This window comes from Malania oleifera, chromosome 3 (genome assembly GCF_029873635.1).
Source record: "Malania oleifera isolate guangnan ecotype guangnan chromosome 3, ASM2987363v1, whole genome shotgun sequence".
NCBI lineage: Eukaryota > Viridiplantae > Streptophyta > Magnoliopsida > Santalales > Ximeniaceae > Malania > Malania oleifera.
This window is the reverse complement of record NC_080419.1, coordinates 78469430-78496307: the sequence shown is the minus strand read 5'-3', so window position 1 is coordinate 78496307 and position 26878 is coordinate 78469430. Positions and strand designations below refer to the sequence as shown.

At 42.2% G+C, this 26878-nt stretch overlaps 3 protein-coding genes across 3 annotated transcripts; all 3 read left to right on the top strand.

Annotated features, from left to right (window-relative positions):
* Positions 1 to 12988: 12988 nt before the first annotated feature.
* LOC131151389 (uncharacterized) lies at positions 12989 to 14149 on the top strand. Its single transcript, XM_058102634.1, has one exon. It carries the CDS (start codon positions 12989 to 12991, stop codon positions 14147 to 14149), a length of 1161 nt encoding a protein of 386 aa, XP_057958617.1.
* Positions 14150 to 14158: 9 nt separating this feature from the next.
* LOC131151388 (uncharacterized) lies at positions 14159 to 15355 on the top strand. The gene has a single exon (XM_058102633.1). It carries the CDS (start codon positions 14159 to 14161, stop codon positions 15353 to 15355), a length of 1197 nt encoding a protein of 398 aa, XP_057958616.1.
* Positions 15356 to 17954: 2599 nt separating this feature from the next.
* Positions 17955 to 18632, top strand: LOC131151387 (uncharacterized). Its single transcript, XM_058102632.1, has one exon. The coding sequence runs from the start codon at positions 17955 to 17957 to the stop codon at positions 18630 to 18632; it is 678 nt and encodes a 225-aa protein (XP_057958615.1).
* The last annotated feature ends 8246 nt before the right edge of the window (positions 18633 to 26878 follow it).

Below are 26878 nucleotides of genomic sequence, written 5' to 3'. Positions count from 1 at the left end.
GGAGGCATTATCTGTATGGCGAGCAATGCGAGATTTTCTCTGATCATAAGAGTTTGAAGTATTTCTTCACCCAAAAGAAATTGAATATGAGGCAAAGAAGGTGGTTAGATTTGATTAAATATTTTTATTGTACCATCAGTTACCACCTCAGGAAAGCGTGTAACACCCCGACCCCGAGGGGCCTGGGATATTAACTCTTTACTACTGATTTACAGCGGAAGTAAATAAACTCGATTCTTATTAAACCAGAGCGCTAATTATTCATGTTACAATCACTTATTTCAAAAGAAGAAAATTACACAAACGTAAATATCTGAAATCATACTATATTTCTAATAAATCTTTATTTTTCTAATCCCCACCCGCATGCTTGCTAAGCCTGATTTCCGACATGTCCTTCAGAGTTATCTGAAATAAAATATGATTGGGGTGAGACGACGCTCAGTAAGTAAATAAGATTATTATTAGTGTGTGGCTAAAATGAGCTTTTAAAGAATTTCGTAAAACAATATTTAATAATATAACTTCAAGACTGCTTTTAGAATAAATATAAATTTAAAAATTTCTGCATAAAACTTTTGTCATCAATTTCAACAGTAAATTTTTATAATCATATATTATAACTGTTAAATTAAACTTTTAACTTTAAAACTGTAAAAAAATTTAATGATAAACATACATATACTTTTCCTTATACGTTTTCATTAGATCGTCATTTAAGCACCAGAATGATCCTTTTCACGTAAACTTATACTTTTCCTTCAAATCATCAGTAACTTGTATACGTAATTAAATATGTATAAACATATATTATAAAAACCACCCTTAGGCCTTTTTGCCATAAGTCATGTTTACCCCCATGACTGGGTTGTGCGGTCCGAAGACTGGACTTAGCTGGCTGGCCGACCAAACTAAATCAACGTACGTAAACTTTAAGTGAGATTTTCCTTATTAAGTCCTGGACTTAAACCAGGTGTGCACTCAGGAGAAATCCACTAACTTAAATAACCACTCTGTAAACAGTGTGGGTGCACTCTGATCCGTATAAACTTTAAGCTGCGGTACCGAGCATCTGTAACTTTGAACTTTCGTTGCCATAAGGGGTTTTAAAATCATCTTATTATAATTTATGCAATTTAAAAAATAATATCGTGAAAATCTCATCTTTACTCATATTTTCATAAAAATGCAACGTACAAATAAACTCATGCCACACAATTTTTGTGTTAAATATATATATAATTTTATTTTTGAATAGAAAGAAATGCTGAAAATTTACCCGAGGGGATTGGAACATTTCTTAACCCAAAAATAGATGCAAGTATATTAAAGATAGAACTGGCATAATTAAATATGCGTAAAAATAAACTCATGGAAATTTTGTGGAACTAAGTAACATAATTAAAATTTACGTACAAAATAAACTCGGGTATGAATTTAAAATAAAAAGAAACTAATATAATCAAAATTTACTTACAAATAAACTCGGGTATAAATTTTAAATAAAAAAAAACTAACATAATTAAAATTTACTTACAAATAAACTCGGGTATAAATTTTGAATAAAAATACTAACATAATCAAATTTACTTACCTTCTTCTTTTACCGTGTGCTACGAACACAATAATTATCTTTAAGAAATGAGATCGGAAAAAGTGGGTGATTAAGAATTTATTCAAAAATTCTCTCTCCACCACAAATTCTTTCACTCACTAATCCTTCTCTTCCTTGGAAAATTGTTGTGAAAAATGAAGGTTGAGAGCTCCCTATTTATAGGAAAATTTTGGGGAAGAAATAGAATTTATAAAAGTGTGGGGAGATGGGTGAAATTAAAATTTTAAAAATTAAAGAATGGGCAAGGGATGGGCAAGGTATGGGTTGAGTGGAGGCTATTTGGGAGTGCTTGCCACCATTCCCACTAAATAAATTTTTAATTAATTACTTACCTAATTAATTAATCCATTACCTAACTAATTATTTTATTATTTTATTATTTTTCTTAATCATTATTATCATTATTATTATCATTGTTATTAATTTTAAACTTGAGTGGAGGCCATTTGGGAGTGCTTGCCACCATTCTCACTAAATAAATTTTTAATTAATTACTTACCTTATTAATTAATCCATTACCTAACTAATTATTTTATTATTTTATTATTTTTCTTAAACATTATTATTATCATTGTTATTAATTTTAAACTACTTTTAGTATTTATTTATTTTATTATTTATTTTTGAACAAGAATTAAATTTAAATTTTAAAAACTCATGTGGGCCCCACATGGTCTTGTGGGCCCCATGTAGTCTTGTGGGCCCCACACAATTTCGAGACCCAAATGGATCGTACGTAATTCCAATAACTCTTATACGATTTTATGCATCCTGCATAGTTTTGAGACTTGTGAAAACCTTCATACGGTTTCGGGACTCATGTGGGCCCCACACAGTCTTGTGGGCCCTGCATAGGATACCTATATTATTATTATTTTATCATATATTTCTTCAAATTATATCAGTTAAAACATTGTTTTATGTACTCATTTACGTATATAAACAGTGTCTTGTGGCTCCGGGACTCATGTGAACCCCACATAGTCTTGTGGGCCCCACATATGATACCTATATTATTATCATCTTATTATGTATTTCTACAAATTATGTCTGTCAAAACACTATTTTATGTATATATACTTATTTACGTATACAAACAGTATCTATCCTGTTTATCCTATGAAATTCCATTTTGACCAGGCCGACCTCCAGGGAGCGACTGAGCCGCAATGGTCTCTGAGCACTCGCTAAGATAAGGTCTTTCTTAGGCATCAAACATGGAATCAAGGATCCTACAGAAAAACACTTCTGTATTGATATTAACTTAATGACTATTTTTATTATTTTATTATTATTGTACTTTAATCATATATATATATATTTTTAGGTCATCACAAAGCAAATGTAGTAGCTGATGCGTTGAGCAGGAAGACCGCGAGCCCAATGTTGGCAGCTATGGAGATCCAACATTTGATTATTATGGATCTAAATAGACTTGGCATTGACTTGATTGAGAGTAATACTCCAGTATGTATCGCCAATTTTGTGGTACAGCCTACTCTGCAAGAAAGAATTAAAGTCGCCCAAAAAGAAAATCCAGAATTGGTAAAGGTGATGGACAGAGTGCAGAGTGGTTAGGAGGAGAAATTCTTTATTTCAGATGACAGAGCTTTGCGGTTCCATTCTAGACTGTGTGTTCCTGTTGATGCCGACATCAGGAAGACTATTTTAGATGAGGCTCACATATCCTTGTATACGGTTCATCCCGGTAATACGAAAATGTACAGGGATCATGGAGAGTTTTACTGGTGGAGTGGTATGAAGAGGGAGATTACCGAGTACGTAACTCAGTGCTTGATGTGCCAGCAAGTAAAAGCTGAGCACCAGAGGCTAGCGGGTCAGTTGCAACCATTATTTATCCCAAAGTGGAAGTGGGATCATATATCTATGGATTTTTTCTCAGGGCTGGCGTCGACATCGCATGGCTCGAATGCGATTTGGGTGATAGTAGATCGGTTGACTAAGTCCACCCATTTTCTCCCTATCAAGATTAACTATCCCCTCAGCCGTTTAGTGGAGATTTACATCTAGGAGATAGTTCGTTCTCATAGGGTGCCAGTATCTATAGTGTCAGATCAAGATCCGCGATTCACATCACGATTTTGGAGGAGTTTGCAGGAGGCTCTGGGGTCTCAGTTATTGTTTAGCACGACATTCCATCCTCAATCAGACGATAGACTAAAAGGACGATATAGATACTAGAAGATATGCTTTGTGCATGTATTTTAGATTTTGGGGGGTAGTTGGATTCAGTTCATGCCGCTGGAAGAGTTTGCGTATAATAACAGTTACCAGTCTAGTATTAGCATGGCACCGTTTGAAGCACTATACGGTAGGAGATGTCGATCCCCTTTGTATTGGGACGAGATAGGTGAGTGGTGAGTTGTGGGGCCAGAGCTAGTACAGCAGGCATATGGTAAAGTTTGACTTATCAGGGAAAGAATTAGTGCAGCTTAGAGCCGACAGAAAAGTTATACTGATAATCGTCGCAGGAATTTAGAATTTGATTCTGGTGATCATGTGTTTCTGAAGATAGCTCCGTTAAAAGGAGTTATGAGGTTTGGTAGGAAGGGTAAAATTAGCCCTAGGTTTATCGGACCATTTGAGATTTTAGAGAAAGTGGGACCGGTGGCCTACATGCTAGCTTTGCCACCTACACTATCCAGGATGCACGACATATTCCATGTATCTATGTTAAGGAAATATGTCCCAGATCATTCTCATATTATCAGCTATGGTAGATTAGAGATCAGTGATTCGCTAGTATATGAGGAGATACCAGTGCAGATTTTAGACCGAAAGGAACACGAACTACATAATAAGAAGATTCATCTAGTTAAATTTCTATAGAGGAATCATGCAGTAGAAGAGGCTTCTTGGGAGCTCGAGGAACAGATCAAACAAAAATACCCGCAATTATTCTAAGAAATCCATATGTAAATAAGAAATGTGAGTAAATATGTAATGTTTCTTGTGCAGGTACATGTAATATTTCAGCAATAAGAGGTATTTTAGTTTTGTGGGAATTTTCTTTTGGTATATGTACTCTCCCAGGACTTGAAATGTAACCATGGTATTCCTCCGCCATAAGTGAGGGTAAGTAATAAAATAAGTAAACTATTTTGCCTACTAAGGGATGATAAATTATGTGAATGGTAAATTTCGAGGACGAAATTTTATAAGGAGCGGAGAATGTGACAACCCGAATAAAAATGATATTTAAAATAATAAAGAAAAAGAAGAACTATCAGAGGCCTCGTCGATGAATACAGGGGAATCGTCGATGAGGGCATAAGAGGGCCTCGTCGACGAAGCCCAATTTTGTCGACGAGGAAATACCGAGAGAGGTTTTTGAGCCTACTGAATTTCGTTGACGAGGTGTGGGTTTCATCGACGAAATTACTTAAGGACTTGTCGACAAGATGACGTGGCTCGTCAACGAATCCATTCCTATAAATATCAAAAATCTGAATTTTAACTTCCAAACTAAGCAATCTCTCACCCTCTCTTTCTCTCTCCCCCTTTGGTTCTCTCTCCTTTATTCTTTGATTTCGGGCCAAATTTACGCTGGATCGACAATTTAAAGCCACCATGATGCTCCTGGGGAAGTTCGCTCCAAATCTGCCGGAGCGGATCGTTGGTGAAAGCAAGTTGGAAGTCATCCCTAAGTTGAGGTAAGGCTTTTTAAGCCAAATTTGGTCTTGCGGTAGTTATAGGCAATGCTATACATGCGAAAATAATGAAGTTTAATACTGAGAGTTTTCATTTTCAAGGTATTAATCAGGAAATCCTACAGGTCTTAGATCAGGATATTTTAGGGGACTTTCTCAGTAGCTAGGTAAGGGAATAAACTAAAGTAGTTATTTTTCATGCAAATTATTATTATTTATAAGCAAATTGATTTCCTGAAAAATGTGTACGATATTTGAATATTATGGAATAAATGCACATTTGGGAAAAATACTGCTATTATGTTGAAACGTGTATATATGTATGAGATGCTAAGAATCATGATTTTTAGAATACAATGTATGGTTTTATACAGCAAATGTGTGGCATGAATATTATTTTACGTGGAGAAATATTATGATATGATGTTGATATGAATGCAGTATGGTTTGAGAAATACATAATAAAATGATTATTTTGAAAATGACGTATTTATGTATGATTTCTGCACGAGGCTGTACTTATGTATGATTTCGGCATAAGGTCGTATATATGTATGATTTCGGCACGAAGCCATACTTATATATGATTTCGACATGAGGCCGTATTTATGTATGATTTCGGTGCGAGGCTGTATTTATGAAATGTTTAGTGTGAGGTCGTATTTATGAAATTATGAATGATGTTATATTATCATGTACTATATGCTATCAGAACCCAGATGTTAGTTTAGTTCAGTTCAGGAGCATGGTACCATAGCTAAATATAGATCAAATATCTATGTTCAGATTAGTGCTAACCACCCCATGAGGGGGTGGGAGATGGATAGTCGATGTGGCTTTCAATAAAGTGTGGACGTCCACCTGACAGTCCGAACCAGGGTGTGGCGGGCCCATCGTACTTACAAGAATTTTTGAGTCTGCAGTGGTCGGCCAGCCATTGTTGGATCCCCCCTTCGGCCTGCACAACCTGTCATGGGGGGTAATACATGACATCAGCTAGCTATTCATCCTAGGTATGTTTTCAGTATTATTAGTTATAATAGATATTTTATGAACAATATGATTTATTAGCAAATATGGAAGCATATGATGATTCAATATATTATGATGAATGTTTACAGATATATGAAATGTATTGTATATCTATATTATCGTTAAATGTTCATGTTGCCACACAGTTGTATTTAGTTTATTTTCTCTTACTGAGAAGTGTCTCACCCCCAAATATTAAATAATTTTTCAAAGAGACCCTAAGAGACCGGCGGGTCGTGGCCGCCATTGAGCTTAGTGAGATACCCCACTAGTAGGGTAAGCCTTGTACTAGGATTAGTAGATTTTTGTGGTATGATCCTAGGGTTATTTTGATATTTTGGAGGTTGTATATAAGTATAGTATTTGGTGATGTAGTAAACTCTGGTATTATGTAATTAATGGTGTAGACACCCCAATTTTAACCAGGCCTTTCCGAGGAGACCTCATGTCAAAACCTTCCCACGCTGGCTGTGGACCCCACACATTCTTGTAGGTCCCACACTGGTTGTGGATCTCACACATCCGTGTAGGTCCCACACTACTTGTGGACCCCACACATCCGTGTAGGTCCCACACTGCTTGTGGACCCCACATAGCTTGTGGACCCCACACATCCTTGTAGGTCCCACACTGCTTGTGGACCCCACACATCTGTGTAGGTCACACACTGCTTGTGGACCCCACACATCTTTGTAGGTCCCACATGGCTTGTGGGCCCCACATCTCTTGGTACGTTAGCTTGGATTCCTACATCCGATGCACGTTACCCCATCTGGTACGCTAGCTCAGATTCCTACATCCGATGCACATTACCCCCTGGTTTGTTAGCTCGGATTCCTACATCCGATGCACGTTACCCCATCTGGTACGCTAGCTCGGATTCCTACATCCGATGCACGTTACACCCTTTCGTACGCTAGCTCGGATTTCTACATCCAATGCACGTTACCCCCTTTGGTACGCTTGTTCGGATTTCTATATCCGATGCACGTTACCCCCTCTGGTACGCTAGCTCGGATCCCTACGTCCGATGCACGTTACCTCTTTTGGAATGCTTGCACCTACTGGCACGGGTTCCTATAACCCCAAATGGCTTGTGGGCCCCCCCATATCTTCATTGGGCCCCACATGTTTAGTGGGCCCCACCTCTCTCGGTATGCTAGTTCGGATTCCTACATCCGATGCACGTTACCCTCTGGTACGCTAGCTCGGATTCTTACATCCGATGCACGTTACCCCCTCTGGTACGCTAGCTCGAATTCCTACATCCGATGCACGTTACCTCTTTTGGCACGCTTGCACCTGCTAGCTCGGGTTCCTATAACCCTCAAATGGCTCGTGGACCCCACTTGGCTTGTGGGCCCCACATATCTTCATTGGGCCCTACATGTTTGGTGGGCCCCACCTCTCTTGGTAGGCTAGCTCGGATTCCTACATCCGATGCACGTTACCCCTTTTGGTACGCTAGCTCGGATCCACATATCCGATGCCTTGCTAGCCGGGTTCCTGTAACCGTCAAACGGCTTGTGGACCCCACATGGTGCGTGGGCCCCACACATTTCCGATGGGCTCCGCACAGCTTCTAGAACCCTCTTATTATTATTATTATTATTGTTATTATTATTATTATTATTATTATTATTATTATTATTATTTATTTTAATTTGTCAAATACAAGCATACTTTGTCCCCCCATCATCATTCACCATATGTCATGTTTTTTTTTCCCTTTATCATTCTTTCCATATTATATTCCCTTCATAATTCTTCATCTCATACTTTGTTCCCTCCATCATCACTCACTATACGTCATGTTTCTTCCCTTTATCATTCTTTTCATACTATATTCCCTTCATAATTCTTCATCCCATACTTTGTTCCCTCCATCATCACTCACCATATGTCATTTTTCTTCCCTTTATCATTCTTCCCATACTATATTCCCTTCATAATTCTTCATCTCATACTTTGTTCCCTCCATCATCACTCACCATATGTCATGTTTCCTCCATTTATCATTCTTCCCATACTATATTCCCTTCATAATTCTTCATCCCATACTTTGTCCCTCCATCATCACTCACCATATGTCATGTTTCTTCCTTTTATCATTCTTCCCATGCTAATTTCCCTTCATCATTCTTCCCCCCATACTTGGTTCCCCCCATCATGACTCCCCTATGTCTTCTTTCCTATGCTTGCCCCAAGCTAAGCCTATAAATAGCCCTCTCATTCCAAGCACAAGGAGGAGAGTTCTTAGTGGTGGTAAGGAGAAGATTTCAAATATTGAAGTTTTTTATCATGAGTTTGTGAAGCAAGTTTTTTTTTAAGTAAAGATCAAGAGATCAACCGATCCCATTTCCTATCAGTGCTGAGTCACCCCATTTGAAGAAGGCACCTCATAGTGCCTCAAATCAAAGGTCAAGAACAACTCTCGGGAAGACGTTGTAGAGCGGCCCTAGTAGACTCATCAACAGGAAAAGAAGACCAGAGCAGAGGAAAACGAAAGAAGATCGAGCGATCGATTGATCCCTTTTCCTACCGGTGCCGGGTCACTCCATTTGAAGAAGGTACTCCCTAGTGCCTCGAGTCGGAGCTCAAGAACAACCCTCGGGAAGGCGCTGTAGACTAACCCCTGCGGATTCACAGACAGGAGAAGAAGACCGGAGGAGAAAAAGATGATAGGTAAGACCAATGAACTTTCTTTTCCTATGTTACATCTCCGCCCCCCTTTCCCAAACCGACCTCTGCTGGTTTATTTGATTCTACTTCATTTCTTATTTTATTCTAAATGGCTTCTTTTTAACTCATAAAAAAATAAAAAATAGAAAGAAATTTCACAAAAGACACAAAAATTCAAAAAAAATTGTCAAAGAAAATTCAAAAATTTTTAAGGCTTTGAAACTTATTTACGTTTAAAAATTTTTGAAGAAAATCCAAGAAAGTTTCTAACATGTTTGGAAAATGTTAGATCTGCTTCCCTACATTCAAGATTTTCAAAAATACATTCTAAAGTCATATCTTTAAAACTGACTTTCATGATTGTTGTCTAAAATTCTGTTGTATTTGGAAGAACATTGGAAAACCTTGAAAAATCAACGGTCTCGACCAAGACCTTAAACTGGTTTTTCCCCCAAATTGGTCAACGTTTAACCAGCTCACCATCCCCGAACTGGTTCACCCCGGTTTTCCCCATTTTGCTTGTATATTATTGTTGTATCCATAAAATTCACAAAAATCAAGAAATTTTCAAAAATTCCAAAAATATTTTCACATTTTTTATTTCAATTGATTTCATTTGTGTTATTTTGAGGGTTCGGGAAAAATCAAAAAAATCATTTTCATACTTAGGAAAAATCACAAAAATATCTTTTTAGGCACAAGAAAAAAATCATTCCAATCCCTAACAAATTTCAAAAAACCTCCCGAAATAGTATTTTTGATACTAAAAAAAAAGCTATAGATTTCAAAATCCCCGGGAGCGTATTTTGTATCATATTTTCGATTTTCCTTCCCAATGATTGCGACCAAGAGCATTGGCTCTTTGGGGTATTGGATTGCCCCGGTTCTGAGGGAATACCTATATAGTATTTTCATTTTTTTTGACTTTTGAAAGGGATTAATCTTTAAAGGCTTATTACATTTATTTCGAGAAAATTCTTTATTAATCTAGTACCGTTCGTAAGAACGGGCGTGTAGGGGGTGCTAATACCTTCCCTTTGCGTAACCATACTCCCGAGCCCGACTCTGGTGACGCAGACCGATTCTACCCCTAACGAGGTAGCAATCAAGTGTTCTAACCACACTTCAAATGGTTAGTGGCGACTCCACCACACATCGTTTTCCACAAAAATTCACATTTTCAAAATACACATTCATTTTTTCCAGTTCGCAAGCCAAACCCATTTTTAAACCAGAGATTGGTTCTCTGGGCCGGGTCCGGGATGTCGCGACAGCTTGGCGACACGGCTGGGGACATTGAGAGTTGAGCCAGTGATTAATTAAGAATTATCCCGATCTCAAATCTAAATAAGCCTTTTTGATTAGTCCCTTTCATTTTTGTACAAATTTGGTTGCATATACATGAGTAATTGTGAATGCCTTGCTTGCTTTGATTCGTGAATAAGCATGTGTTTGGTTCTGTTTGTTTTCGCTAAGCATGTGATTAGCAGTACCTTGGATAAGCATGATGTTTTGTTTCCTTTACTATTTTGTTAAGCATGTGTTCTGAATAATGGATGGATGTGGGGTAGGGGGTGTAGGTTGAAATGGTTAAACTCACACACTCTCACAGCTCTACACCCGGGCTTTCCTAACTAGGATTAGAAAGGAGTGTAATAGTGCCAGTTCCCATGTGGCATGGCCTATGGGGACCCGCGAACCACTCCGCTCAGTGCGAGCTTTTTTCGGACCTCTGTGAGAGAGGATGAAGCTTCAATTTGGGGACCTTTTTCAATAAGGGTTAGAGCTTAACCACACATGATTTTCCATAATCCCTTGCCTAGGGTAGAGCCTCGGAGGACCTTATGTACATAATTACCCCGGGATTGGGACAGAGGCTCCATCCTTCTCCCTGTGATTTGATATGATTATAACTTGAGATTTAAAACATGTTGCATCCTGCATTTCATTCTAGGCATTCCCATCTGCTTGGCCAAGGTTATGTTTAAAATCCGACTCATGGGGAGCACAGTAGTCCATCATGAAACCGAACTAGTGGTACAATTGTACTCCGAAAATCAACAAAAGAAGAAGGGCGACAGCACAAGTAAGGAATCGGTGCTTGAGATACCAGAGAGGGTTGACATCAACGCTCGATCCAATTCCTTAAAGGAGCTAAGAGACATTTGGAAAGGGTGGACGCCTCAGAGACGATTGACTTTTTCTCAGACCTACGGGCACATCGGTTTTCTATTGCATGTTTCCGTAAACTCCCACATGATTGAAGCATTGGTGGAATTTTGGAATCCGTCGTATTGCTACTTTACTCTGGATGGGGTAGACCTTGCTCCCACCATAGAAGAATACACTTCACTATTGCATCTGGCCAAACTGCCAATGCCTTACAGAACGTACGCACCTGCTCGAACCTCTGTCGTCAAGGATTTGTTCAGGGCCACCTAGGTTAAGGTCCAGAATCTGGGAGACTCAAAGGTCACTTGGGAAAGCCTGAAAAAGTTGATGAAGAAGGAAGGAAAGGAAGAAGTCCAACTGCATCTGCTGGCGTTAGCCATCTACGGCCTACTTATCTTCCCGAAGGAACTGGGAATCATCGATCATGCCACCATTGCCTTCGTAGCACAAGTAAAGGAAGGGGTGAACCCAGTCTACGGTATTCTTGTTGAAACGTTCTGATCTCTTAACAGATGCCGAATTAGAAGACATGCTCGTTTGACTTGCTGTGTGCCATTGCTTTATGTGTGGATGATGAGCCATTTGCCATGCATCCAGGGATTCTTTCGCGCTTCTTTCTTAACAATCAGAATACCTTTAGCAGAGTTCGAAGTAGCTCGTTGGGAGGAACACGCCAACAGGACTGAATGGAAAGACAGACCTCAAAATCTAGTCAGTAAGGGGATTGTATGGCAGGCACCGTGGATCGACCAGCCCAAAGTGATATATAGATGTGGAAACCTTCCTTGGGTCCCACTGCTAGGTCCCTGGGGTGGAATATCCTACGCACCACTTATGTTCCGAAGGCAAGTAGGCGCAATACAGTTTGTACCCATGACCCATAGACTGACAGACGCTCGGTTCACATATGAGGACGATGATAGCCAAAGGAAGATTCGGGAATTTTTTGTATCATGGAGGCATGTGTACATAGTCGAAGCAACCGGTCAGAACTCGGGAGTCCAAGAGAGTTATGAACTATGGAAACGTGACAGGGTGGACCCTCGGTTCCTGTGCAAGGGAAAAATTCTGATAGACGAGAAACGGTCGAGAGAAACTATGTGTCCGTCTAAAAGAATGACCTTTAGAGAACAATTTCCAAAACGGGGTCCAGTAGATCCTCAACTTGAACCAAGCAAGCGACCGAAGATCCAGGGCTCACTGTCAAAGAAAGCATCGGCAGTTTTGAGAAAAGCGAAGCAGAGACTTCAAAAGATGCTTGATCAAAAGGTCCAACAATTGAGGGAGTCAAAAGCAGAAATTGAGGAAAAATCTCAGTACATACGAGACCTAGAGAAGCAGTATGAAAAACAGAGATACTATTTCAACAAAGTACTTGAAAAGATGGAGCCTTGTGTAAACAAGGCCAACTATTGGGAAGCCCAGTACAAAGCACTGAAACAGAAGGTGGAAAGTGTGGCTCTCACAAAGTCAGAACCAACCCCAGAAGATTAAAGCTGCCTCGTTAGGAGCGGACCAGGAAATCAGGATCTGACACCTGTGTAGACTAGTTGGAAATTTTCTGTGTTTCTCACTAAAAATTGTATGAAAATTTGAAAGAAATGATAAGGATTTTTTTTAGAACCTTGGCTAAAGCACATAGGACGGCATGATTGCACCTTTTTCATACATACTCATAAACATCCATTGCATGCATTTGTTCTGAAGGATGCGGGTTTTCATGAACAGGGAGGCGGAAACAAGTCAAACGTGACTGAGATCCAACAAGATTGAGGCAAGTACGCACCCGTACAACACCCATAGAAAAGCTAAGGCCATGGCAGAACAGTTAGAGAGCCACGTTCTGGGGATCGAGCAGGGGCAGGAAGAGCTGAACAATCAACTGAAGAAGATATTGGACCTACTGCTGAACAAAGGGAAGATAGCCCAAGATCAGGATCATGAAGAAGAAAATGACCCTATCCACCCGCCCGATTTTACGCCAATTCATGGGCAATCTTCTGGTCCGCCCCCATTTACCTCAGAGAAACCGACGCATGGCACGCCACCTTTTATCCCGATAGTGACAGGAATGGGGATACCCTCATCAGCAGTTGCGGGTGTAGGGACAAGCAAGATCGCGACGGAATACCGTTGTGACGAGCTAGAAGAACGGCTAAGGGCCATAGAGGGGACTCGAACCGCCAGTACCGCCAGACCCTCAGATTACTGCCTAGTGCCTAATGTAGTCCTTCCTCCAAAGTTTAAGATGCCAGACTTCGAGAAGTTTGATGGGACCACATGCCCTCAGACCCACCTTCGGATGTATTGTCAGTCGATGGCCGCCTATATCGATAATGAGAAGTTGATGATGCATTGCTTCCAAAGCAGTCTTACCGGGACAGCGGTTAGATGGTACGTCCAGCAGAATAAGGCCCAGATCCGTACGTGGGGTGACTTGGCCAATGCCTTCGAAGCGCAATATCGTCATATCTTGGAAATGGCCCCAGACAAGATGTCTCTTTCTGAAATGGAAAAAAAGCCAACAGAAACTTTCAGGGAGTATGCACTCCGTTGGAGAGACGCAGCCACTCAAGTGGACCCTCCAGTCAGCGACCGTAAGGCAATATCAATGTTCGTAGGGACGTTAAAAGATCCCTACCATTCACATCTGGTAGGGTCCACCCCTCATAACTTCATGGACATTGTGGCGGCAGGGGCCAGAGTGGAAGCCGACATCAAAACTGGACGAATAAAGACTGGAACTACCGATAACAGCCCAAGTAAGAAGTGCGTCAAAGGTAAAAAGGAAGAAGAGACCCAAATGATACAGGGGTTTATCAGGAGCCTAAGGCAGAGAAGCCAAAGTCAACAACCTAGGGGAAATTTCTACATGGAACCAGTAGTAAACCAAACACTACATATGGGCCCCAGACCCCAGTTTGTAGCCCCCGCGCTTGTGCCAGCCCAGCCAAACATAACAACTCGCCCGAGCTAGCAGACACACATGAGGAATACACCCAAGAATTTTCGGAGAGTGGAACCGATTCCGATGTCATACGCAAACTTATTTCCCCAGCTTCTAGAACAAAGGATGATATCCACCATCCCCGGGATTCCTCTCACCAATCCTCCCCCGCATTGGTATAATCCTGAGGTCCGATGCGCGTACCATGCCAATTCTCCAAGGCACCCTATTGACCAGTGTTGGGCCTTCAAACACAAGGTGCAAGATTTGAGGGACGCGGGTTGGTTGTCATTCGATGGGAAGCCGGTTGGTATTAAAGAAAATCCTTTGCCTGACCATGGAAAGGACAATGTTGGAATGATCGAAGAACAAGATGGGGAAAAATTTGAAAGAAGATGGGAGCAAATGATGCTAGACTGGGTGTATAGTGAACTGACAACGGCAGGCCTAGCAGGACTGAAGGCTATTTGCCCTAAAGGCGCCCCATGCGCATGCCAAAATACTATGAAAAAATCAGTACAACAATGTGAGACTTTCCGGATTTTTCTAAGTAGCTTGATTGACAGCAAACGAGTGGAAGTTAGCCGCATTCAGAAAACGAATGAAGTTTTAGTCATAGGGGAATCTGACCATCCCCAATTCACCAACAGACCATTTATCCCCATCATGAAAAAAACCCCACGAGTCCTAGAGGCCCCAGTTCGGGTAGTGATCTCAGCCCCTCGCCCTTTCGCATATCGCAATGATCGGGCAGTGCCATGGAGGTATAATTGTGAAGTACACACCAAAGGAGAAACTAGCAGTGCTGCTGAAGTAAGAGGGATAACCAGAAGTGGAAGGGTTTACACGCTGGAGGTCTTGGAGAAAGTGCAACCTAGCCAAGAACAGAATAGGAACTTGAAGAAGCCAGTTCAATCTCAGGAAGCCGAAGAATTCTTGAAGATAATTAAACACAGTGAATACAACATCATTGACCAATTGAAGAAGATGCCAGCCCATATCTCTATTTTGTCGCTGTTGTTGAGCTCAGAAGCCCATCGGGAAGCCCTATTAAAGGCTCTTAATCAGGCCTATATTCCACAAGACATCAGCATTGATAATTTTAACCACGTGATTGGTGGTTTTACGAGTACCAACTACATTACATTTGCTGATGAGGAGATCCCCGTGGAAGGACAAGGGCACAATCAGGCATTGCACGTTTCCGCTAAATGTCGAGATCACATGATTGCATGAGTGTTGATTGATAATGGGTCATCTTTGAATGTCATGCCCATGATGACCCTACAAAAACGGCCTGTTGACCCATCCTACATAAGGCAAAACAATTTTACTGTGCGGGCTTTCGACGGCACCCGCAGGGAATCGGTGGGATCTATTGAAATTACTGTGCAAATTGGACCGGTCACCTTCGACATTACATTCCAAGTCATGGCCATAACCCCGTCTTATAGTTGCTTATTGGGGAGGCCGTGGATACATAACACCGAGCAGTTCCATCTTCTTTGCACCAACGGGTCAAATTTGTAGTGGATGGGAAATTAGTTTGTGTATATGGTGAAACCAATGTTATGATAACAAAGTCCACTTCCACTCCTTAAGTGGAAGTCACGGAAGAGGCATTGGAGGACTCGTTCCGAGCCTTCGAGATCATAAATGCCACATGTATAGCAGAAGGATCTCCAATCCCACACCCTCAGATCCCCGCCGCAGTGCATATGATGGCGTCCGAAATGATCAGACAGGGGTACCATCCTGAAAAAGGGCTCGGAAAATACCTATAGGGGATCCAAAAGCCGTTAATGCTTAAGGAATTCAAAGACAGATATGGCCTTGGCTACATACCTACGGTGGCAGACCGAAGGAAGAAAGCTGAAGAGAAGAAGATGCGGAGGGTGGAAAGAATCACCGGTGAAACAAGCCCCAAGGAAGGACTGTACGTCCCGTAAATCAGCCGAACCTTCATAAAAAGCAGTCAATCCAACCTAGAGGCAGAATTGTGGCAATTAAGTATATCAGTATTGGATGCTAAAGTCCCCTCGAACACTTCTACAGAGTGGATCCGTCATCTCCAACCAGGAGTACAGCTTCAGAACTGGAGTTCTTTTGATTTACCAGATATCATCATGTAATGATCTTTTTTTCAGGATTTGTTTAGTTCTACTTTTCTTTTGTATTCCCCCGGCCACTGAAAAATTGGGAAAGCTCTTTAATGAAAATGAATCATGCATTCCTTGTCATTTATGTGCATTTTGGAAATCAACTGTCGAAATTTGTTTGTTAATTTCATGTAGGAATAAAGAAAATAACAACACCAGAATCCCTCGCCAAGTAATTGACATTAACTTTGAAAATCTAATCCATGAAACCGAAGTTGAAGATCAAGAAATAAACTTGTCCCCTGAAATGGAAAGAATGTTAAAGTCCAACGAAAAACCAACCTTGACCAGTAGCGATCCCACCGTCATGATTAATCTTGGAACCGAGGAAGAACCCAAGCAGGTGAATATCAGAGCACTACTAAAGGGTGAAGAAAAAGACAAAATGATTGAATTACTAAGGGAATACCGAGACGTGTTTGCCTGGTCGTACCAAGACATGCCAGGTTTAGATATGGATTTAGTAACCCACAAGATCCCACTTCACCCGGATTCAAAGCCAGTAAAGCAGAAACTGAGGAGAATGCGGCCGGAGATGTTACTTAAGATAAAAGGAGGAGGTATAGAAACATCTTGAGGCAGGATTCTTGGAGGTAGCCCAGTACCCTGAATGGATGGCCAACTTTGTCCCAATAATCAAGAAGAATGGTAAAGTATGAGTTTGTGTCGACTACCGGGATCTAAATAAAGCAAGCCCTAAGGACAACTTCCCTCTCCCGCACATTGATGTGTTGGTGGACAATATTGCAGGGCATGCTTTATTTTCATTCATGGATGGATTCTCCAGATACAACCAGATTAGGATGGCACCTGAGGACAAGGAAAAAATGACTTTCATCACATTGTGGGGGACTTTCTGCTATAAAGTCATGCCATTCGGACAAAAAAATGCCGGAGCCACTTACCAGAGGGCTATGGTAACCCTTTTTCATGACTTGATGCACAAGGAGGTTGAGGTTTATGTCAACGACATGATCGTTAAGTCTCGAAATGAGAAAGACCATGTGTTAAACTTGGAAAAATTGTTCGAGAGGCTCCAAAAGTGCCAATTAAAGTTAAATCCCAAAAAATGTACCTTCGGTGCTACGTCCGGGAAGCTATTGGGGTTTATAGTGAGTGAGAAAGGGATTGAGGTATATCCTGACAAGGTCAAAGCCATTCGAGAGATGCCTAGCCCAAAGTCTGAAAAGGAAGTGTGAAGTTTCTTGGGTAGGCTCAACTACATTGCTCGGTTCATATCTCAATTAACCACCACCTGCGAACCCATCTTCAAGCTGCTGAGAAAGAACAACCCAGAAAAGTGGAACAAAGAGTGTCAAGTGGCCTTTGAAAAAATAAAGGAGTGCCTTTTGAATCCCCTAGTACTAGTGCCACCAGTACCCGGAAGGCCTTTAATCTTGTACTTGGCGATTTCAGAAAACTCCATGGGTTGCGTATTGGGCCAGCATAATGAGACCGGGAGGAAAGAAAGGGCCATTTATTACCTTACTAAGAAGTTCACAGATTATGAGTCTAAGTACTCTGATCTGGAAAAAACATGTTGCGCTTTGGTATGGACGGTCAGTAGGCTGAGGCAATACACCTTGTATTACTCCACCAAGCTGATCTCCAAAATGGACACAATCAAGTACGTGTTTGAAAAGCCTGCAGTAACTGGATGAGTAGCACGATGGCAGATGTTGTTGACGGAATATGATATTTCTTATGTCACCAGGAAAGCTATCAAAGGTAGTGTCATTGCCGAATACCTAGCTGAAAGAGCCGTAGAGGATTACCAACCTATGGAGTTCGAATTCCCAGACCAAGATATAGACTCCCTAACTCAAGGAGAAGAAGAACTCGAAGAATGGAGGATGTTGTTCGATGGGGCAGTCAATGTTTGGGGACATGGGATAGGTGCGGTGCTCATATCACCCGATGGGAAACATTATCCAGTGGTAGCTAAGCTCATCTTCCCTTGTACTAACAACATAGCCGAACATGAGGCATGTATATTGGGTTTGCGGACAGCTTTAGATCGGGATGTCAAGCAACTAATAGTAAGAGGAGACTCGGCCTTGGTCATCCACCAGCTAACCGGAGAATGGGAAACCCATGATTCCAAGCTAGTACCGTATCGAGAGTACATTCAAAAGATGATAGAAGGGTTTGACAGTATCAGTTTCTTTCGCACTCCAAGAGAAAACAATGTAATGTATGATGCACTAGCCACACTGGCAGCTTTATTCAAGGTAGAAGAAGGGGTGAAGATCGAAACTATTCAGATTAGAGTACAACTCGAACCTACCCACTGCACGGTGATAGAGGAGGCCGACGAAAAACCGTGGTTTTTTTATATCAAGGCCTACATCTAGAAAAATGAGTATCCTGAAGGGGCAGCCAGCAATGATAGGAGGACTATCAGAAGGTTGGCCATGGGTTTCTTCTTAGATGGTGAAGTTTTGTACAAAAGAAATTATGACATGACCCTCCTACGATGTGTAGAGGCACAGGAGGCCTGACAAGTCATGCGTGAGGTTCACGAGGGGGTCTACGGTACCCATGCCGGAGGCCACTCATTGGCACGAAAAATACTTAGGAGCGGTTATATTGGATGACCATGGAGAAGGATTGCATTGACGACGCCCGAAAGTGCCATAAGTGCCAAGTTTATGGTGATCGGATCTAAGTCCCACCGGCCCCACTTCATGTTCTCTCCGCACCTTGGCCGTTTTCAGCTTGGGGCATGGATGTGATCGGGCCGATAAGCCCAAAGGCTAGTAACGGACACCGTTTCATTTTTGTGGCAATTGATTATTTCACTAAGTGGGTAGAAGCCGCCTCGTATTCCAGTGTCACACAGAATGTAGTAAGTCGTTTCATCAAAAGGGAGTTGATCTGTCGGTACGGAATCCCTGAGAGAATAATCACGGATAATGCCAAGAACCTGAACAACGCAGTAATGACCAAGCTATGCAATCAGTTCAAGGTCAAGCATCACAATTCAGCGCCTTATAGACCACAGATGAATGGCGCGGTGGAAGCAGCCAACAAAAAGATTAAGAAAATTTTGGAGAAGATGACAAAAACTTACAGAGATTGGCATGACAAGCTTCCCTTCACCCTGATGGCTTACAGGACTACGGCCAGAACCTCCACAGGCGCTACTCCCTTCTCTTTGGTGTATGGAATGGAGGCAGTGGTCCCTATAGAAGTTGAGATCCCATCTCTAAGAGTTCTGAAAGAAGTAGAGCTGGCTGAGGCAGAGTGGGTACAATCCCGGTATGACCAGTTAAACTTGATCGAGGAGAAAAGGATGGCCGCCATGGCCCATGGACAATTGTACCAAAGAAGGATGATGAGAGCGTTTAACCAAAAAGTGCGGCCTTGACAGTTTCAGGAGGGGGACCTAGTGCTGAAAAAGATTTTACCGATTCATACGGACCCTCGTGGCAAGTGGACACCAAACTATGAAGGGCCTTACGTGGTAAAGAAGGCATTCTCAGGAGGCGCCCTACTGTTAGCAAATATGGGCGGGACTGACCTACTGCACCCTGTTAACTCTGATGCTGTAAAGAAATATTATGCCTAATGGTTGTATACATCTCCAAAAGAAATTAATGAAAGGATCACAGTGTTATTTCACATGTTCCCTCTTTGCTCATTGTTTCGATTAGATGACGGATGGCCATTTTTGGACCACCAGTTCCCTTAAAAGAACCCAATGCTTTTAATCACTTGATGAACCTTTTTTAGCTTTAAAATCGAAACCATTTTCTTCGAAAAAGTCATTTCCCAAAATTTAAACCGAGTTGGGATTTTCAAAGGTCAGACAAATCATGCAAGACAATAATGCAATGCCAAAATGACGGCAGGCCATTTTTTTTCTACTACCCAAAAGTTAGAGAAAGAAAACACCCCTTGATACCCTCTATTGTGCCTAAAAATGTTTAATCTTTCGTTTAAACCCGCCAAAGGATCACACCCCACACTGGGGCAGTTTTGGAAAGACCGATCTTGAACGAAGCCTAAATAAATAAATGGAGGCACGATTCCTTGTAAAAAAAAAAAGAAGAGGAAAATCATGCTAAGGAACAAGGGGAAAATCAAAGCACAAGAAGGGTAGGAGATATGCGTCGTTTGTGATCTTTGGCCAATTCACCCTTTGGTAAAATTCATAAGTTCGAGCCTCATGCACCCTTTCTTCTTTAACCAATACCCACAACCTACATTACAACCTGAATGAAAAGACCTGACCAGATTGGCATGTGTTGTTGCCTCAAATGATTTGTCAGACTCAATTTTGAGTCTGAACTACGTAATGACCTGATCCTGAAAAGGTACGTAGGCAGCTTGTTCATAAGGACGAGTTTGGTCAAACTCTCGCAAAAATGTCTCACCCCAAACTGGGGCAGGATTTGTTGCTATGGGATGGGTTTTTGAGCCTTGGTTTCCTTATTCTTCTGAAAACCTAAATCCCCAAGCCTACGTTTCGTCCCGAGTCTTAAAGACCATCCAGAGATCGAAATGTGAAACAAAGCACCAAAATAAACCTTGAGCGAACAATGGACCTAAAGGCACTATTCAACCTTACAGTACCAAAAGGGCTAGTCTTCTTCTAGTTGAAACAGGGGCAGTTTTCGTAAGAACAATAGGTTTTAGTTTTCACAAATTAATGTCGATACCTTTTAAAACAAGGGATGCTGTTGTAAAACTTATCTTTTTCCTGAATAAATTTTGAATGTAACAGAACAATTATTTCACACAGATTGACGTCCCGATTCAGCACATTAATGACATAAATGCATGATTATTCTCATTATTAGGGATCCCTCGTTTATTGAGGTCAAAAATCAGGAACCCAATACACCAGGAGGGTGTTCAGGCACCAATGGGGAGCCTAAAGCATGTCAAACATCGGTAATGAAGGAATGTTGGGTCAGATTCGGCGTACTCCTTCGAGTTTTGGGGATCTCTGGAAGCGTCAGTGATTAACTGCCAAGTTAGATCTTGAACAATCCCTAAGTTTGGAAGATCGTGGAAAGTATTGACAGCCAGACACTGGGGCAGAAATTAAGCATCTTTGGATTTTGAGGAAAGCGCTCACAGAACAAATGTTGAGTATCTTCGGGAAAAGTACTGACAGTCAGACACTGGGGCAGATTTTGAGTGCCAGTAGAAATTTGAAAATGGTCAGACTCGTGACGAGAAAAGCACTGGGCCAGATTTCGAAACCCTTTTGGAATCCGAAACGCGGTAAAGACTAATAGCGTATGGATGAAACCAGGGCAGTTGTTGAGTTCCATTTAAGGCGAAGTCGGGTACCATCGTGCCATACTAGAACTTAAAAGTGTGGTGAAGATCCGGGATCGAGAAGAAGGGTCATGCATCCTCATACATTTCATGCATGCACTTCATGCATCCTCATGCATTTAGTGAAAGGCATTCCCATTATAGGAAGCAGCATACAGACATATCATGTAACAGACATCATGTATATATAACAACATGCCCCTGCATTCAAGCATCGCAATTTAGTAACACGCATACATATAGCAGTAAAGCACCATTCATTCATACTTGCCTGATTGAATAATTTTTTTGATTAATTCTGTTGCATCCATAGCCAACCAGCGTAGGGGTTTGGTCATTGTACCCCCGTGACCCAAATTTTTACATCCATAACGAGCCATTCAGAGGATATTATAAACTGGTTCAGTGTACCAGCAACACTATTGTCCTCAATAATAAAAAATAAAAAAATAAAAAAAAATAAAAAAAATAAAAAAATAAAAAATAAAAAGGGAAAGAGAAAACACTCGAATTTTATTAATTGCCCTCACTTATGGCGGAGGAATACCGTGGTTACAGTCATGGTCCTGGGAGATTACAACCAGAACTCTCCCAAAACCCAAAAAAAAAAATAAAAAAATTTGATCTTTTCCAGGTCAAGTACAGACGGATTTTCATTTCAGGCTGAAGAACGAGAAGTCGGACCTTTTCCATACGCCATGATTTTGAGCCGTTTTTGCTCCCGCTGGATGTCCTCCTGGCTTTTCTCTAACTCAGCTATTCTAGGCCCAAGGTCGTTTGAGTAAACTGCTACCATTTTTCTCAAATCATCGACCTCCCGTTTTAACATATTATTTTCTTGCCTTAACTCCCTCGTTTTCTGCTGTTCCTCTTGGTATTTCGTCCGTAAGATGTAGGTTTCATTCCCAAGGAGGGTCACAGTCTCGTTCTGTCTCTGCAGACGACGAGCTAGGTGAGATGTTGAGGACATCGCCTGGGCACTGTGATAGAGTGCCTGGTTGGCTATGCCGGGATTAGACATCGAGGCCAGTACTGTCTCATTCCTCAGCATTTCTTTTTGGAACTGAGGAGAGAGTTGGAAGGAGCCGAGAGCACTAGAACAGAGTGGCACCTCTGGTGCCACATTCAAATTAGGAAACCGCTTGGAAGATGAAGCCCCAGCCATGAGAAACGGTTAGGAGTGTTGAGAGATTTGAGATGGTCGAGGTACGGTTTCTCGTAACAGAGGATGGCCAAAGATGGGTTACAATCACGCTTGGAGTTTGCTTGTGGTGTTTAAGTGTGAGAGGAAGTCTGTTTAAATAGGATAAAAAGGATTGCCATGCTAAGTGTGTGTCTGACAGAAAGACGAGAGAGGCGACGTGCATCGAGAAGCCCCCAAAGTTTGTGAGCGAGGTAAGCTATGGGAGTTGTGCTGTCCCCTCAGTGGAGGATTATGTTCACAAGGTGGTGGAAAATAATCCCGAGGCGGATTTTGAAAGACGTGGAGCAGTCATAATACCTAAACTCGAGGAAAAAGAAAGAGAAAAAGAAAAAAAGGGGGGCGCATTTATTCTTGGGGCTTGTTTTTAAAAAAAGAACTCGAAGCCGGTTTGTTTTGCACAAAGCCCAACTATTTAAATAAACTCGGGTTTTATATTTGAAAAGGGAAAGTGCGCCGGCTTGTTTTAGATGACCTAGGCCCTATTTCTTTCTGAATTGGTTCGGCCTGGTTTTGAAACTCAATCCAAGCCTAACCGTTTTAATAAACACGGGCTTTTGTTTTTTTTAAAAAAAAAAGTGGGCCGACCTCTTTTAAAAATGACTTGGGCCCTATTTCTTTCTGAATTGGGCCGACCCAGTTTTAAAACTCAATCCAAGCCCAACCGTTTTAATAGACATGGGCTTTTGTTTTTTAAAAAAAAAAAAAAAGAGTGTGGGCCGACCTCTTTTAAAAATGACTTAGGCCCTATTTCTTTCTGAATTGGTTCGGCTCGGTTTTGAAACTCAATCCAAGCCCAACCATTTAAATAGACACGGGGTTTATTTTTTAAAAGGAAAAGTAGGTCGGCCTGTTTTAAATAACCTGGGCTCTGTTTCTTTCTGAATTGGGCCGGCCCAGTTTTAAAACTCCATCCAAGTCTAACCGTTTAATTAGACACGGGCCTTATTTTTTAAAAAAGGAAAAGTGGGCCGGCTTGTTTTAAAAATGACTTGAGCCCTGTTTCTTTCTGAATTGGGCCGGACCATTTTAAAAATCAAAGCCCATTTTTCGAAAGCAAACTCGAGTCCAATTCCGTCCCAAAGACCACACGTGACCTGAACACGTGATAGAGCCCATGTGGCTCGCCCGTGATCCCCCGAGTTCACTCAACTCACTCAACTCGAAGATGAGTTGACTCATCCTCGACCTCACCACCCCAACTGAAACCCTAATGAAACCCTAAACCTAACTTCCTAACCAGAAATACGTCAAGCCCTAAATTTCCACACAAATCAGTAATTAAACATACACAACATTGAAATATATATATATATATATAAAGGGAAGAAAGAAAGAACTTATCTCCTTTGGGAGTTCGAAAGAACTCCCCTTGCATCTATGTGGATCTTCCCTACCGGGGCACTCCCGGTGATCATCATTTGTCTGGGCTTCACCAGATCTCTCCAGATCTGACTGCGAGAACAGAATAGGAGGCCAATCAGAGCTGGATCACCTCTAAAGGTGTTTGGGATCTTAAGTTTGCCAAGATCTAAGGTCTTTGAAGAATGGTATATAGAGAGAGAGAGAGCTTGGAGATAGGCAAGAGTAGGAAAGAAATCACAGAGGGGCTAGGGTTTTTAAGTTTGCAGCAAATAAGAGTAGAGCACAGAGATTGAAAGGGGAGAACAGAGAGGGTGAAAGAAGAGAGAAGAGAGAAGAGAGAAAGAGAGGGCGATCGAGAGAATGAAATGCAAAGAAATGAACAGAACTAAAAATTTGGTTTAAATATCTAATGCCCCAGAGCCACGAGATTCAACCACGTGGCAACCCGTCATCCGTCCGATCAAAAAGTCTGCGTGGCCACCCTGATCACCACACGATTTGTGTTTCCAAGGACGGTTAGGATTGTGCCATGTCTTGATTCGGGTCACATTTGACCAGCCACTCGGTCACCAACACGTGGCTCGTTCTCCCTCACGCACAAAAAGTCTGCGTGGCCACCCTGATCACCACCCGATCTGTGTTTTCCAAGGACGGTCAGGATTGTGCCATGCCTTGATCCCGGTCACATTTGACCAACCACTCGGTCACCAACATGTGGCTTATTCTCCCCCACACAAGCAAAAGTCTGCGTGGCCACCCTGATCACCACACGATTTGTGTTTTCCAAGGACGGTTAGGATTGTGCCACTCCTTGATCCGGGTCACATTTGACCAGCCACTCGGCCACTGACACGTGGCACCGGTCCTCAACCGCACGATTTGTGTTTTCCAAGGATGGCTTGGATTGAGCCACGTCAACGATCCACGTCCACATACACCAGCCACTCAGTCACTCACACGTGGCACCTCTCCTCAACCACACGTTCTATGTTTTCCAAGGGCAGCTTAGATTGAGCCACATCATCGATCCGCACCCGCATACACTAGCCACTTAGCCACTGACACGTGGCACCAGTCCTCAACAGCACGATTTGTGTTTTCCCTGGACAAACCAGATCATGCCACGTTTTCGATCCGGGTCACCCTCCATCTTCTTTTTTTCTGATCGGCACATAACCTTGCTCAGAAGACAACACGTGATTAGTTGTATGGTCTGGCTAAAATAGGTGTCTTTTATCTTTATAGGCCTGTTGCTATAGATAACATATGAGAGTTCCTACTATCACCCCAAAGCAACAAGACCTATAAAAGGGGCAGCTGTAGACACCCCAATTTTAACTAGGCCTTTCCGAGGAGACCTCATGTCAAAACCTTCCCACGCTGGCTGTGGACCCTACACATTCTTGTAGGTCCCACACTGGTTGTGGAACTCACACATCCGTGTAGGTCCCACACCGCTTGTGGACCCCACACAGCTTGTGGACCCCACACATCCGTGTAGGTCCCACACTGCTTGTGAACCCCACACAGCTTGTGGACCCCACACATCCTTGTAGGTCCCACACTGCTTGTGGACCCCACACATCCGTGTAGGTCCCACACTGCTTGTGGACCCCACACATCTTTGTAGGTCCCACATGGCTTGTGGGCCCCACGTCTCCTGGTACCCTAGCTTGGATTCCTACATCTGATGCACGTTACCCCATCTGGTACGCTAGCTCGGATTCCTACATCCGATGCACATTACCCCCTGGTACGCTAGCTCGGATTCCTACATCCGATGCACGTTACCCCCTCTGGTACGCTAGCTCGGATTCCTACATCCGATGTGCACGTTACCCCCTTTGGTACGCTAGCTCGGATTTCTACATCCGATGCACGTTACCCCCTCTGGTACGCTAGCTCAGATCCCTATGTCCGATGCACGTTACCTCTTTTGGCATGCTTGCACCTACTGGCTCAGGTTCCTATAACCCCAAATTGCTTGTGGGCCCCCCACATATCTTCATTGGGCCCCACATGTTTTGTGAGCCCCACCTCTCTTGGTACGCTAGCTCGGATTCCTACATCCGATGCACGTTACCCTCTGGTACGCTAGCTCGGATTCTTACATCCGGTGCACGTTACCCCCTCTGGTACGCTAGCTCGGATTCCTACATCTGATGCACGTTACCTCTTTTGGCACGCTTGCACCTGCTAGCTCGGGTTCCTATAACCCTCAAATGGCTTGTGGACCCACTTGGCTTGTGGGCCCCACATATCTTCATTGGGCCCCATATGTTCAGTGGGCCCCACCTCTCTTGGTACGCTAGCTCAGATTCCTACATCCGATGCACGTTACCCCCTTTGGTACGCTAGCTCGGATCCACATATCCGATGCCTTGCTAGCCAGGTTCCTATAACCGTCAAACGGCTTGTGGACCCCACATGGTGCGTGGGCCCCACACATTTCCGATGGGCTCCGCACAGCTTCTAGAACCCTATTATTATTATTATTATTATTATTATTATTATTATTATTATTATTATTATTTATTTTAATTTGTCAAATGCAAGCATACTTTGTCCCCCCATCATCATTCACCACATGTCATGTTTTTTTTTCCCTTTTTCATTCTTCTCATACTATATTCTCTTCATAATTCTTCATCTCATACTTTGTTCCCTCCATCATCACTCACCATATGTCATGTTTCTTCCCTTTATCATTCTTCCCATACTATATTCCCTTCATAATTCTTC

Bases quoted from the DNA above. Each gene is read 5' to 3' on its own strand.
- LOC131151389 (XM_058102634.1), top strand. From the start codon at position 12,989: ATGGCAGAACAGTTAGAGAGCCACGTTCTGGGGATCGAGCAGGGGCAG.
- LOC131151388 (XM_058102633.1), top strand. From the start codon at position 14,159: ATGAGGAATACACCCAAGAATTTTCGGAGAGTGGAACCGATTCCGATG.
- LOC131151387 (XM_058102632.1), top strand. From the start codon at position 17,955: ATGTTGTTGACGGAATATGATATTTCTTATGTCACCAGGAAAGCTATC.